This window comes from Atta colombica, unplaced genomic scaffold, assembly GCF_001594045.1.
Source record: "Atta colombica isolate Treedump-2 unplaced genomic scaffold, Acol1.0 scaffold1, whole genome shotgun sequence".
In the NCBI taxonomy this organism is placed as follows: Eukaryota; Metazoa; Arthropoda; class Insecta; order Hymenoptera; family Formicidae; genus Atta; species Atta colombica.
In genome coordinates this window covers 1,477,180-1,490,908 of record NW_017259183.1, presented here as the reverse complement: position 1 = coordinate 1,490,908, position 13,729 = coordinate 1,477,180, and the positions used below count along the sequence as shown (strand labels likewise).

General features: G+C 30.4%; 1 protein-coding gene across 1 annotated transcript in view; it reads right to left on the bottom strand.

Annotated features, from left to right (window-relative positions):
- Positions 1 to 13,729, bottom strand: part of LOC108693862 (nephrin-like) — a 54,378-nt gene that overhangs the window by 31,224 nt on the left and 9,425 nt on the right. The window contains exons 2-8 of the mRNA XM_018203035.1: positions 12,910 to 13,118; positions 10,992 to 11,108; positions 9,300 to 9,503; positions 8,692 to 8,843; positions 7,048 to 7,195; positions 4,552 to 4,682; positions 1,527 to 1,686 (exon numbers count right to left, since the gene is read on the bottom strand). Coding sequence (XP_018058524.1) covers positions 1,527 to 1,686; positions 4,552 to 4,682; positions 7,048 to 7,195; positions 8,692 to 8,843; positions 9,300 to 9,503; positions 10,992 to 11,108; positions 12,910 to 13,118 — 1,121 coding nt within the window. The remainder of the gene's footprint in view (positions 1 to 1,526; positions 1,687 to 4,551; positions 4,683 to 7,047; positions 7,196 to 8,691; positions 8,844 to 9,299; positions 9,504 to 10,991; positions 11,109 to 12,909; positions 13,119 to 13,729) is intronic.

Sequence of the window (13,729 nt, the reverse complement as noted above, 5' to 3'; positions counted from 1 at the left end):
GAGAGAGAGAGAGAGAGAGAGAGAGAGAGAGAGAGAGAGAGAGAGAGAGAGAGAGAGAATGCATGGAGTACTAATCAACTATTAATCCATGCATGGATTAGTCGTGGATAATTTATGTGCATTAAAGCCACTAAATACTGATGAGCGCATCTGCCATATAAACGGTAGCGCATGTCAGTCAGTCATAAGTTATACATACAAACTTAAGGCAGGGTTGGTCGGTTATGCACGTATGGGTATGTTCCTACGTAAAGCATTTTGAATGATTTAATGCTCGCTAAACGGTGAAAAGTATTTTACTTAGAAAATACAAAAATAGATCAACGTGTATACATATATCATTGTGATAAATTCTTAGCGAGTTGTACAGTAAAAATGGTGATGCTTTTCGTTAAAATCTAGAATTTTGTATTATTTCATCATTGAATGAAAGATATTACACATGAATGATTAATAAATTTAAGATTTATAAAAATTTTTTACATTGATAACAAACTATAACTTTTAAATAAAATAGATGAGAAAAATAAAAAAGTCTTTAATTTAAGATACGAGATAATAAAAATGTTGTTTTTGTACAATCTGAATATTTATTAATTTCTTATAAAATCTGTCAATTCATTATGCAACACATTTCGCTGTTATATTCATAGCATCTCAAGTTTTATAACTCATAACGTTTCAAACTAATATCAGGTTGTAATCTTTTTTACAACGCGTTGAAAAAGCTGTCAAAACTTACTTATAGTGTTTAAGTTAACGCGTGCATACGAAATTGCCTTACGGTCGCCCGGCTTTCGCCTCGGAAACCTTTATGAAACCTTGTTTTCTTATAGTGTACGATGCCGAGATATTAAACGTCGATATGAAGCTGAAATCTCGCTGCACCTTCTCCGAATGCGCGGATCCTCCTACGCGTCGGATTTATGTCCTCTCGTAAACAAAGCGTGCCCCTAAGCTGATTTAACGTCGATCCGCATACCGGTGTGTCAGTATCAGTTACGTGCCAGAGTGCGGTGAATGCAGTGACACAGAAATTAACTCTAGTGTCTGGTCCGGAGAGACTCTAGATTCGGAGGACAACACAGCGCATTCCCTCGTTTCTATTTCAGTTAAAACCGTCATTTCTCAGTTGATAACACTGAGAAATTTCGTATACAAATTCTGAATACTGAAGAAGAACGAAGAATCTCGTTCTCTCTCTAAATATGAATTTAGAAAGACTTTCATTTATATTATTGTACAAATCTGTCGCTTGAGATTTTTATATAAATTTTGAGCATAATATATTCCGGGCATTTGCGTATTGGAAAGATGCCAAAAAGATTTGATAAATCTACCACGTATATACTTTACTTAGTAAAAGTGATCGTTGATTTAAAAACATGCAGGATCTAAATACGTTGGCACTGGATTATCATTGAATAATCCGAGAATAATTTAACTTAATTAGAATGTCAATGTAGATTATGGCGAATGACGGGAAATGAGGGAAATATATATGTGTATGTATAACAGATACGCACACTTTATGTCCAAGTTCAGTGGATTGCTCTCGCCGTCGCCCTCTTGATTATTGCCGATGCATGTGTAAATCCCAGCTCTACTGCGAGTGACACTTTGCAGCACCAGGCTCTGATTACTTATTATCGTTCCAGTCGCTCTGTTGTGATATAGCGGATTGCCCTGCGAATGCGAAATCAAACGGAACCATGCTTACTCAGATACTATGAACAAACTCGCGAACATAGTTCGGAGTGCAATAGACTACTTAAGTTTACAAGAGATATTTGGTGAACCGTGAATTAAAAAATGTATTTACGAGAAAAAAAAATAAATTTCAGAACAATATTCCTTTTCCTATAAAAATTTTGAAACAAAAAATTGGCAATGTAATATTAAATAATCATATTGAAAAAAATATATAATCAATTTTAATAAATATTTAGTTGAATATTGCCAACCAAATATTTATTAAATATAAAGATATATTTATTTGAGACAAGAAATGTTAATTTGATTTAACAATCATTTTTTTTTATTGAACAAATATTTACTTACTGTAAATAAATGTTTAGTTGGCAGTATGGAACTAAATGTTTATTAAAATTAACTAATTAACATTTTTTTCTCAGTGTACTAATATATAAGTATTGCAAATTATTTAACTAAATTATATACTTATACACTTTACTATTAACGCTGTAAAAATGCGAATAAAGTGTTTGTATTTTTTTTTCATACGGGCTAAGCTATAATAAATCCTGTATGAGAAATTCGCGACGAGGAACGCTGACAGTTTTTCGATCTCTCGCGTTCCCTCGTCGCATGTGCAACTTTCGAGACTGCAAAAGCGGCTTTGAGTTTTCGCGAAACAAATTTCGAGTCTTTGAATCGAGGGAATTGATTGGGATTTGTGTTTTGCGGTGTTTTCACGTATACGACATTCGTTCACGATAAGAGCCGTTGAAATTGGCTCGAACAGGTATCAAAGTTCGCAATAACTTTAACGTTATAACATATATATTCCTTCGAAATATTATTTTTTTACCTTTAATTCATCTTGGAGACATTTGTTAGCGTTATATTTTTTTTTACAAATAATGTCATTTAATAAATTCTAAATTATAAATTTTTAATAAATAAATGAATCTAATATATCTATTTGTCTACAATGTTTGCATTTATTTATTAAAAACTTACAATTTAGAAATTATTAATTGGCATTATTTATTAAAAAAACATTCATTGCTAGCAAATGTCTCCAAAATATTATTTATTTATATTAGTAACAATGATATAAATAATATTAAAAATTAAAAAAATCTTGTAACATTTAAATAAATTTACTTTAAAAAAGAGATTAACAATTTGTTTGAAAGAATTATTTTCCAACTTTTTAATTTAATGACTATTAAATGTCGTGAATGAATGTATTTCAACGGTAGTAAAAGTCGTTTTGTATCGTAGAATTAAAAATGAATTTAGAATGATTGAATGCAATTGCTTCCCGGCCATTTAATTGCGACAGGAGATATCTTGATTTATATATATGATTCATGTTGTGCTATCAGTTCCAAATCAATCGCGCTTATGACTTTATCATGGATAAGGACAAAACATTCAAAACGAATGAATGGATTAAAACACATTCGTGACGTTCTTATTAATCGCTGATAATAAATGCTTCGATTTATTTCTACAATTTGATCTATTTGCTGTTATTTCCGTTCTATATCAATCAAATTATTTTAATGAAGAAAAATATTGTATATATATATATTCAAGTTTAGAATAAATTTAAATAAAATGATGTCAACGAAAAAACTACGACTCGTGTGGATGTTCCGATTGAGAATCTTGTATATGCGCGGGATTATCGTGATATTAAGTAAAGAGGAATCGTTTTTATACACATAATATTTGTTAATCATTTTTTAAATAAACTGATACCATATCTCTAATTACTGTTTATCAACTAATTCACGCATTGAGAGAAATGAGTTTGTTATTATTATTATATATAAAAAAATGATAACAAATGTGATGATTTGGTAAGAAAACGAATTGATCAGTTATTATTGCGAATCATTTCTCATTATTCATCAATATAACAAATATATGATACAAATCACATATTGCTAAATCGTTGTTCGTATCTTTCGCAAATAATCAGTATTGCTAGCAAATACAAATCTATCCAGCAGATACATGATTGCTTCTATTAATAATTGATTGGAATAGTAGATTAGCATTAGTTTCCATCATAGAAGAATCCTCGTTTTCAGTACCGATGTTTGTTGTCACTATATCTACAAATCATTTGTTGTAGGTAGTTTGTTAAATTAACAAATTCTTTTCTCTCAGTGTGAAATAGAACATACAAAAATTTTAATAAAAAATAAGAATTTTTTAAAGATATTTTTGAAAGACAATATAATACAGAAAATATTTTAAGGTGCATTTGATCATAATAATAATTTTTAATTTCAAAATTTAGACCTCAGCATCTTTTAAATCAGAAACATGAAACATTGACAATCGATGCATGTGTAATAAATTGTTAAGGCCCGGTTTTTTATTTTCTAGTTAACTTATGGCTAAGCTTTCTAATGTTTTATCCATATGGACTTCAATTGTGATGAAGTTTATTGGGTGAAACATCAGTTAAGCTTAACACAAGTTGAACAGATAATAAAAAATTGGACCTAAAAATTATATTGTCTCGATTATGAAAGGTCTAATTTGAAACAAAGAAAGTTACTTTCCTTAAAATGCAAAGTGATTGCGAGAAAATTTAAAAAACCTGTTTTCTGAAAATTAATGTAATTACACGAGAAATGTCCGCTTTATATGCGTTCTGCACAGTGCTTTCGGTGATACGAATTCGAGATCAAACGCACGAGTTTCGACAGAAGTTTGTGTGACGCAGGTGCGCGCCGTCGTGCCCTTATCTCGACGCGATTAAGCTTCGTCGGCTTATATTATCGATTTCTGAACAGAATTCGTTATCTGCGCCCCGTGCGATACGCGCTGTGTGTGTGAACTCACGTTATGGCGCCAGGAAACCTTGTAAACCCAGGGATTGGACTTGATGTTGCATTCGAAGTAAACGTCGATACCCTCCCGAATAGCACTCGAATTCAAATTGCTGCCAAGCTCGAGGGTAACCACAGGCTCGTCTGAAAACAGAATCGACATCAAAGCTGAAGCGTGCGAAATCTGCCAATATGAGAGATGTACGCCACTTTAATTATTGTAATCGACGTTATTAGCATTTAGATATCAGTCTAGAGAAAAAGAAGAAGAAAAATATAAGTGGACGTTTAGATGCGAAAGGGAAATTAAAAATTCTCCTTTCAATAAGATATTTTATGCTAACGTCGATATTAACTGACAAATATCTATTTGATTTACCTTGTGAATTATACCATATAAAATTTTCGTTAATCACATGAAATCCTTCAAATCTAATTTTATTGGAATCATGTTAAACAAATTTTTTTGAGAATGCAAGGGCACTTTAATAAGTAATTCATACTAAATAAAACTAATTAATTTTTTTTTCAAAATTTTAACTATTTTTCCAATATATACATTATTATGTACATCAGATTTTGAATTAAATATTTCTGAATCTTCGTAATTCGAGTAATAGGAAATTAATAGGAATAAAAAAATCATTAAAGATTGGTTTATTGATTAATCTTTTGACAAAATATTTCAGAAGCTTTCATTAATACATTCGCAGTGCGGATGCATTTTTCAGCATTCTTGTAAATAAATCGTCAACGGCATCGAGTGCCGATACATTTTCCTATTGAGAGACCATCGTACGGTACCCATTCCAGGGTATTACTTTAAAAAAAAATCGCATCCGTATCGAATGTTACTTATGATTCCTTTCGCGGTAGTGCCGCGCCGCGAATCCGATAATACCGATTCGCCGATTCGCGTTTACAATAAATGCAGTAAGAGTAAATTTCCTCGTCCATTCCCAGCACCGCCCGCCGTGGAATTACTGGCGGACTAATGGAAAAAACCGTGGAAAGACGAGAAAATGGGGCTGCCAAGGTAGTCGAAGTGGTGGAATACGCGGCGCGTAATCGGACTGAATCTTCAGCGCGGCGGATCGGCATGTGCCATTAATTTCCACGCGTAGCTTCTCCCTCTCGCCTTCCCTTATTTTCTGTATCTCGTTCTCACTCGTTCGGACCGGTTAGAGGAAAACTTTTATATTGGACAGTGAAATCACGACGTTAATCCTGGCCGGCTGCAACGTCCGACTGCGACGCTTCGCGGCGATTCGTCCTGCAACTTTGCGTATTAATGGCGTTGGAAAGTTGCACCGAGGGTGCAATTTGGACTACGGCGCGGACGGCATCGACATCCGTCGACGACATGACCGTTGGGTTCCGATTTCCCTCATGTACCAATAAATTTGAAAGAATGCAAATCCAACAGAAAACTGTAAACTTTCCGGTTATTGATATCTAATAACGATGATGGTGGATCGAAGAAAGTCGAAACATTTAGAAAAAACTGATAAAAATTTTTGACAACCGCGAAATAGCAATGATATTAATTATAAATATCTTTTATAATTTTATTTATTTATTAAAGGTACTGTTGAGGAATTAGCTCTACTTTCTCTTAAGTTTTCTTCTAATACTTTTTACTAAATATGAAATAAAGTTATATTAGATTATTTAATATTTAAGGAAATAATTTTATGAATTTTAATTTATAATATAACATTTAAAACGTAATTTCCCTGAACAATTGGTGATTATTTTTTAGAAAATAAATTTTTAGTGCGTAGTACAAGTTCAATATTTTCTTATTAAAATGAAGTAATCTTGTGTAACGGTATTCATTAACAATATTAATTAAAAATCTTATAGGATCGTACATGTGAGTACACAATAGGAAATAAGTATTCATTAATATTAACTAATCACAAATAAGTACTTTTGTCGAATTTGAATTTTTGCTATTTAAATCAATGTTAATGTTAAAGTAAAATAATTACAACTACACACACACACACACACACACACACACACACACTTATAAAAAAATAAATTATTTCTAAAAAAAGTAAATTAAAATTTATTTACACTTTTAAATCTTAAATTGCAATTTCCTTTGATATTTGATATTAAAATATTTTAATAATTTTTCCGAGGAAAAACCAGCTCAACCATGAAAATCTATTGCTATTCAGGCTCCAGGTTACAATCTTTAAAATAAAGTAACATAACCGCTATGGATGTAGCTAGACTTGATCCCAACGGTAAATATTGTTATGTTTTACGTAAACAATCCATCGATAGCAACGAGATCCAAAGTACAAAGAATGGTTTAGAGAAATAAATTCTCGATTGAAATTTTAATGTTGACTTTGTAGAGCGTATGTACAATGGTATGCATGCGCAATGTGCATATAAAAATATTACATTGATGGAAGTTTCTACTGTGTGTTTCTACATATTCGCGATGTGAAATTGCGGGGGCATCCCGGTGCGTTTCTGTGAAAATACTCACGGAATATATTGAGCTTCCATCCATCCTCTAACTCCGAATTCGGAATATCTGGCACGCCGCCACGACAGTAGAGGATCTTTCCGGCGTCTTCGATACCAGGTACGAATGTGAGGATGCTGGTTGTAACGTTGCCGTCGGGACTTGTCTGCTGGCGAGATTTCATGAATTGAAAACAGTTTACCGAATAATTTAATAATCGCGATATGCGTACACATTCTGAATCGTCATCGTGATCAGATTAGAACCACTAAATGATTACGCTGATATTGAATCTATACATTAGTCAATATGACTCCAATATTTATATCTCTAAAAATCTTTTCAATTGTTATATTAAGTAAAATATAAATAGGGTGATGTTTTCGAAATGTTTGCTTTAGGAAGCATTAAAATAAATATATAAAATAAATACATTAATTTTATTGATAAAACTGAATACAAATAAATTGTGTAATAAATCGTCTTTTAATGATAGATGATAACAGTATAAAATTTCCTGTATTTTTTATTTTTGTTTCATTTGTAAATATTAATAAATAAAACTTTGTATGTTTCGTCAGTAAATATTAATAAATAATTGGCTTATGTAACTATTATCGAGTTGAAACAAAAGTTGATAGCGTTACGAAACTCAAAAATATTCGTAAAATTCAAGCAGCTATAATTTCGTTAAAATAAATAAATAAACTAAATATAGTTAAATAATAATAAATTTAATAATAATAAATTTAAAAATAAATAAAATAAATAAAAGAAATTTACACATAAAAAAGAGTTTTAAAGTTTAAAATATCTATTTTTGGAAGGTCTATGTTCTTTACTATGTTTTTTAAGTTTCTGTGAATTTGTTTTTTATATATAGAAAATTACGAATTAGACAAAATAAAAACTTTCTTCTTATTTTGTCAAATATTATATAAATATAAAAAAACTTGTAAATATTTTCAATTTTCTGACATGAAAGCTTAAAGTTTTTTCTACAAAATCATTTTTAAAAAAATCGTTCTTAAAATTTTTTATTATTGAGTTATCACGGATTCTAACTCATAATTCCGTTAAAAATCATTGTGTACTATAATTTAAAAAATGGATTTAAAAAACAATTTGCCTTCTCAAATGGTATAATTGTTAAACTTTTTTAAAAATATTTTTTTAACTAAACATGATAAAATAAAGTAACTTTTGTTTCAATCCAATACACATTGCTGGCTATAAAAATTACAACATCTAGAAAGACATGAGCTATTAAAATAATATCTATATGGCTAATTACATATTTATAATATATATGACCAAATACATGTTTGGAAGTATAGCTCGATATTTTTACATTAGAAGTACAGCTCATTTTCATAATATTATTCCTTCTAAATTTTGATTTAAAATACATTTCCATTTTTGCAACTCCAATAACTAACAGTATATAATGAAATATCATGAAAGTGCAGTGTTTGTGAAGAATTCATTCATTTGACGCAGTTCTTCATGTACACATTGATGTAATTCTATCGATTTTCGAAATATCAAAGAATAAAAAAATTAAAAAATAACCGCTGAAACATTAGGTGGATCTTAGGACAAGTGTGTCATACGTGTGATTTATGAGAATGCATTGAATCATTGATAATGCATTTTAAATCGTACCGTCTCTCGTGCATTTCGCAATATCATGTTTCCTTTGGACCATGTGATCGTCGGGCTTGGTCTGGCTCCGACAACCTCGCAACCTATCTCGTAGGTCTTGCCGGCGCTAAGTGGTCGGCTCTCTCCTTGAATCCGGACCCACAGCGGTTTTACTGTAAAAGAGTGTGTCACACTCAGATTTAAGCACCTATCGATCCGTGCACGGGCCTTGAAGCTAATAGAAATTTCTGTAGTAAAGACTAAATCCACTGACACTTCTCGGGTAAATTGTACCAATATTATAATAATAGACACGTAACGATTTTTAAGCACAATTTACTATAGTAATTAAATTAAATTAATAATTATGAAAACATGTAATTATCTGGAAATTGTATGAATGTGTATTTTCATTTTACAATGTAATAAATTAATTATATGTGTCTCCCTTTTCCTTTTTCATAATTTATTCAACCGTACATCATTAACAGAAATAATAATAAATTGCGCTCTTCATATTCTTATTCAGGTAAAATAAAATAAAAAAGAAATAAAAGAAATTGTCACCTTTTTTTTTATTTACTTTTTAGATTATCGCAACAGTAACACCTCATTTTGTCGATACTCACAATTCATGTCGAGTGACACCGAACTTGATATCGGTGTCACCATGTTGTTGTTTGTGGCTTGGCAGGTCAGAAACGCACGCAAATGTTCCCGGCCTAACTTTTCCAATTGCAGTACGTTCCGAACCCTTTTAGTATCCACAGTCTCGTAACTGTTATCAAGTAGAGAAGTTCCCTGCCACCATGTCACTCGTGGTTGCGGTCGCCCTAAAGAAACATAAATTCAGAGCTGCGAATACGATGATGTCGATGATGTCGATGACGTCGCTGTTATGTTTCGCTAATCACTCGAATCTCTTAATATGTCATTATATAGACAGAAATATGAAAAGTGAATTCTTTACAGTAAAATTAAAATCAATAATAAAGTTTTTGGAAGAATATAATTTGAAATTTCAAAATAGCGTAGCGTAAACAATATGATTGCACATTAATCTTTTTTGAAATAATCTTTTAAGAAGATTCTAAAGTGACAAAATTATTTGACATTATAGATTAAAAAGTACTCCGAATTGACTGAATAGATTGTAAAAGTTCTTTTACAATTAAAATAAGTACAAAAAAAAGGCGAGACGACCGATTTAACGATAAAATCGAAAAAATTAAAAAAATTACATCTAGTACGCTGCAATTTTTAACTTTTTTTTCGATTTTCTTGTGAAATCAACCGTTTTAGATCTTTTTTATGCGCATTTTAATTGCATAAAACGATTTTATATGTACATTGCAGTTAATTCGAAGTACTTTTTTACTTGTAATTTCGGTAATTTTGTCATTTTAGAAAGCTAAGCATATATTTTATACTATTGTCGAAAAAATCTGATACCATTTAATAAAGAGAAATTATTTTAAATTTGAGAAATAAAATATATATATATAATTAAAACATACCATGTTCACTATTTTTTAGTATACAAAGATAATATTTTTATTAATTATAATATAAAGCAGGAAAAGTATACCACTTTGTGATATTTTAGTTTAATCTTTTTAAATGTAAAAAATAAAATATTTTACTTTTTGATAATATGTAAAACTATGTCTTTCCTATCATAAAATCATTACAATAAATGATTTATTTTATAAAATTTTAAGTTTTCTATTGTAAAAAATATTGTAAAAGTTAATTTGATAAATATGAGTAACAAATAAATTTTGTGTACATTATGTTTTATTTAAAAAAAAATAAGTAAACAAAATAAAAAAATTGAAAAAAATATTCCATTAAAAAATAACATAAAAATTATTTTTTAATCAAAGAAAATTTAATTAAAAATAAAAAATATATAAGAAACACACAAATATTACTAAAATAAAAAAAAGACTTTAGCAATAGATTAAAACAAGTAGTAAATGTTGCAAATTAATTTTAAAACTTTGTAAAATTCTATAGATATTTATACAGTCAAATCAATTAAAAAATGTTAAATTTCCTATAGTATCAAAATACTTTACTTTTTATTTTTATTGCACCATTCCATATCCAATATTTATACTTTGTTTTACCTCCGAAGGCGTTACTTCTTATTCGAAATTCAAAACGTGAGACCACATATAACACATTTGTCTGAAGTGTCAAAGAAATTGAGCCACATTTATTTTACGTAACTCAAGTACTGTAAGTCGAGGCAACGACATAACGCCTGAACGTTATAGAAGGCGAACTGGAAGTGCATCGACGTGTCATGCACTTACCACCGGCGGCGACACACGTGATATTGAGAGATGCTCCTTCGCTGTACGGGCCAAGGATGTAATGGGGAATATGAGACCTTCCGTCTTCGTCCAATATGCTAAGCTGCTCCGGCGGTACTGTAATAATTTTCACGTTAAGAAGCTCTTCATTTTTCTTCTTTTTCGGAATGTCTGCGACAACGCGAACACAGTGACTGGAGGGGGGAGGGAGAACGAATCAATTTATGCAACGATGTATCAATCCTATAATGTCACCTAAGAAGATGAAACGCTACTTTATGGCGATATCGCGAAACGAATTTCCATTTAATGCAAATAAAAAGGATCAAAAAAAAAATTTTTAGAAATGTAATTAATACGTTAAAAAAAGTACGTTATACGTACAAAAAATGCTTTTAGTAAAGTTGTTATAAAAAATACTGACACATGAAAACTGTTTCATGGAATATTTTTAAACTACTGAATTTAAATCTAAAACGAAAATCTCTGAATTCAAAATGGCAATTTTAATCTGAATTGAATAAAGATCGTGAAAAATTCTAACGTAAATGTACGTCAGCCGCAAAAACTGCAAGTATGCTGCGGCGTAAAATACTTTGTTATCACGCAAAGTGTTAATGAAGTCGAGAGAATGGCGGTAATTATTGTTATCAATTTCACTCTCATCTTATTTTCGTAATAGTACCATTTACAGAAAAAAATTCAGATAAAACTACATCTCATATGGTTATTTTTTTTTTATGATATAAAAAGATTTTATATTTTTATATTGTATTACAAAAGAAAAAGAAAGAAAAATTCGAACAATAAAATAGATATGCAGATATTTTACAGATATTAAATTATACTTTTAAAGATTGATTTGAGAAATGAATTGTGTATAGAATTAGAATTTTTTTCATATACTATATTTATCTTTTTCGATCGAAATCTCAACTTATACTCTTGTAAATGTATATTATAATTAGCACTAATTTCATGCGTAAAAGAATTTGCGATACCACTAATATTCGCATCAACGTGAAGCACAAAGTGAATCAATTTGCACGACGACGTATCAGTCTGCGCCATCACGTACCGCCTCTACCATTAAGGAGGATTTCCGAAGATGAAAAATAAATTTTAATGTACCGGTATAGAACTAAAGGGCTCGGTATCTATTCGCTCGGTATTATCAGCCATAGTCACGTAACCGTTCTTCCATTAAAGGAAACGTTACTCCACGCAATGCAAAGAAAAAGTTAAATGCAGCCGATGTACTGTTTTGAGAACGTGTTCGAGGTGGTTGGATACTGGCTATTCGATGATAACGGTGTCTATTGCATTAGATACGGCACGGTGATCGCACAAATATCAAATTAATCAATATAACCTCGGGGTGTGTCATATAATTCCATGTTTCGGAATTCAATTATTAAGAATTTTCAACGATAAATTATAGATTTAATCGATTATAAAAGATACAAAGGGAAGATTTCGGTTTTCTATTTGATAAATTTACTTCATGTCACAATTTGAAATTTTTTGATATTGAATTTTTTAAATTTCTGAATTGAAATTTATTCAGCAATTTTTAAAAATGATAATTTGTTTTATTGTCATTGTGCAATTTTAGTCTTTAAGAACAGACTGAAAGTTTAAATTGGCGTATGCAATATACAGGTATTGTTTACGAAAAAATCAAGAATAGCTTTCCATATGTTATTTTTCGATACATGATTTTCTAAATGTTTTTAGATTACTTATTTAGATTGCTCGTTATCGGAATTGTCAGATATACATGGAAATAAGGAGTAATACATATTCAAAGAAACGCGCCGCGGTCTGAGAAAGTTATAAAGGAACGTGCCTCGCTTCCCTTTATTGTCAAGCACATCTTATATTCAGGTCAATGCGGGAATATCGTTTAGAAACTCACTGATGACCGTTAGATTGACTTTGCTGTTGCGCGTCGGTGACTGCTTGAAGTCGACTCTGCATCTGTAAACAGCTGCGTCGCTCTCCCGGACCTTTTCCAAAGTGAGTTTCGCTGGAATTTCGGAGTGCTTAAAGAACGCACGTCCTTCTAGGCTGTGATCTTGCCAGTGATTCCCTTGATCCGGACTATCCCTCCCTCTGGTGTCGAAGCTGCAACAAAAATTAAATTAAAAGTTTATTATAGTACAAAATTTAAAATTTTTCACTTATATAATAGGCATAATAAATAAATTAAATAGATATATTAGATCACAATTGAACGAACCCAATTAAAATGTTTAGAACAGTTTTATTGAGTTTCGAAAGATGTATTATTTATGGAACGTTTCGACTTGACTTAATTCTCTTTAGCTATAAATTAATAATTCCCAAAAAACATACAAACGCATAGAAAATTTTACATATTTTAAATTTTATACTATTGTATATACACTGAATGGATAATGCGTAAGGCTAATATTCTGTTCAAATTTCATTGTTTTAATTTTGAATTTATTTTCCATGCGTTTGAGGAATATGTATGTTTTTTGGGGTTTATTAATTTATAACTGAGGAGGACCAAGCCAAATGTCGAAACATTCCATAAATAATATGTCTTTTGAAAATCAATAAAACTAATCTAAACATCTTAATTGGGCTCGTTAAATTGTGATCCGATATATTTTCTATATAATTTATTTAAAACTTTATTAGACGATGCATTTATTTCGAAACATACTTTATTATAAATCGTTTGAAGTCAATAATGTATAATTTGTTTG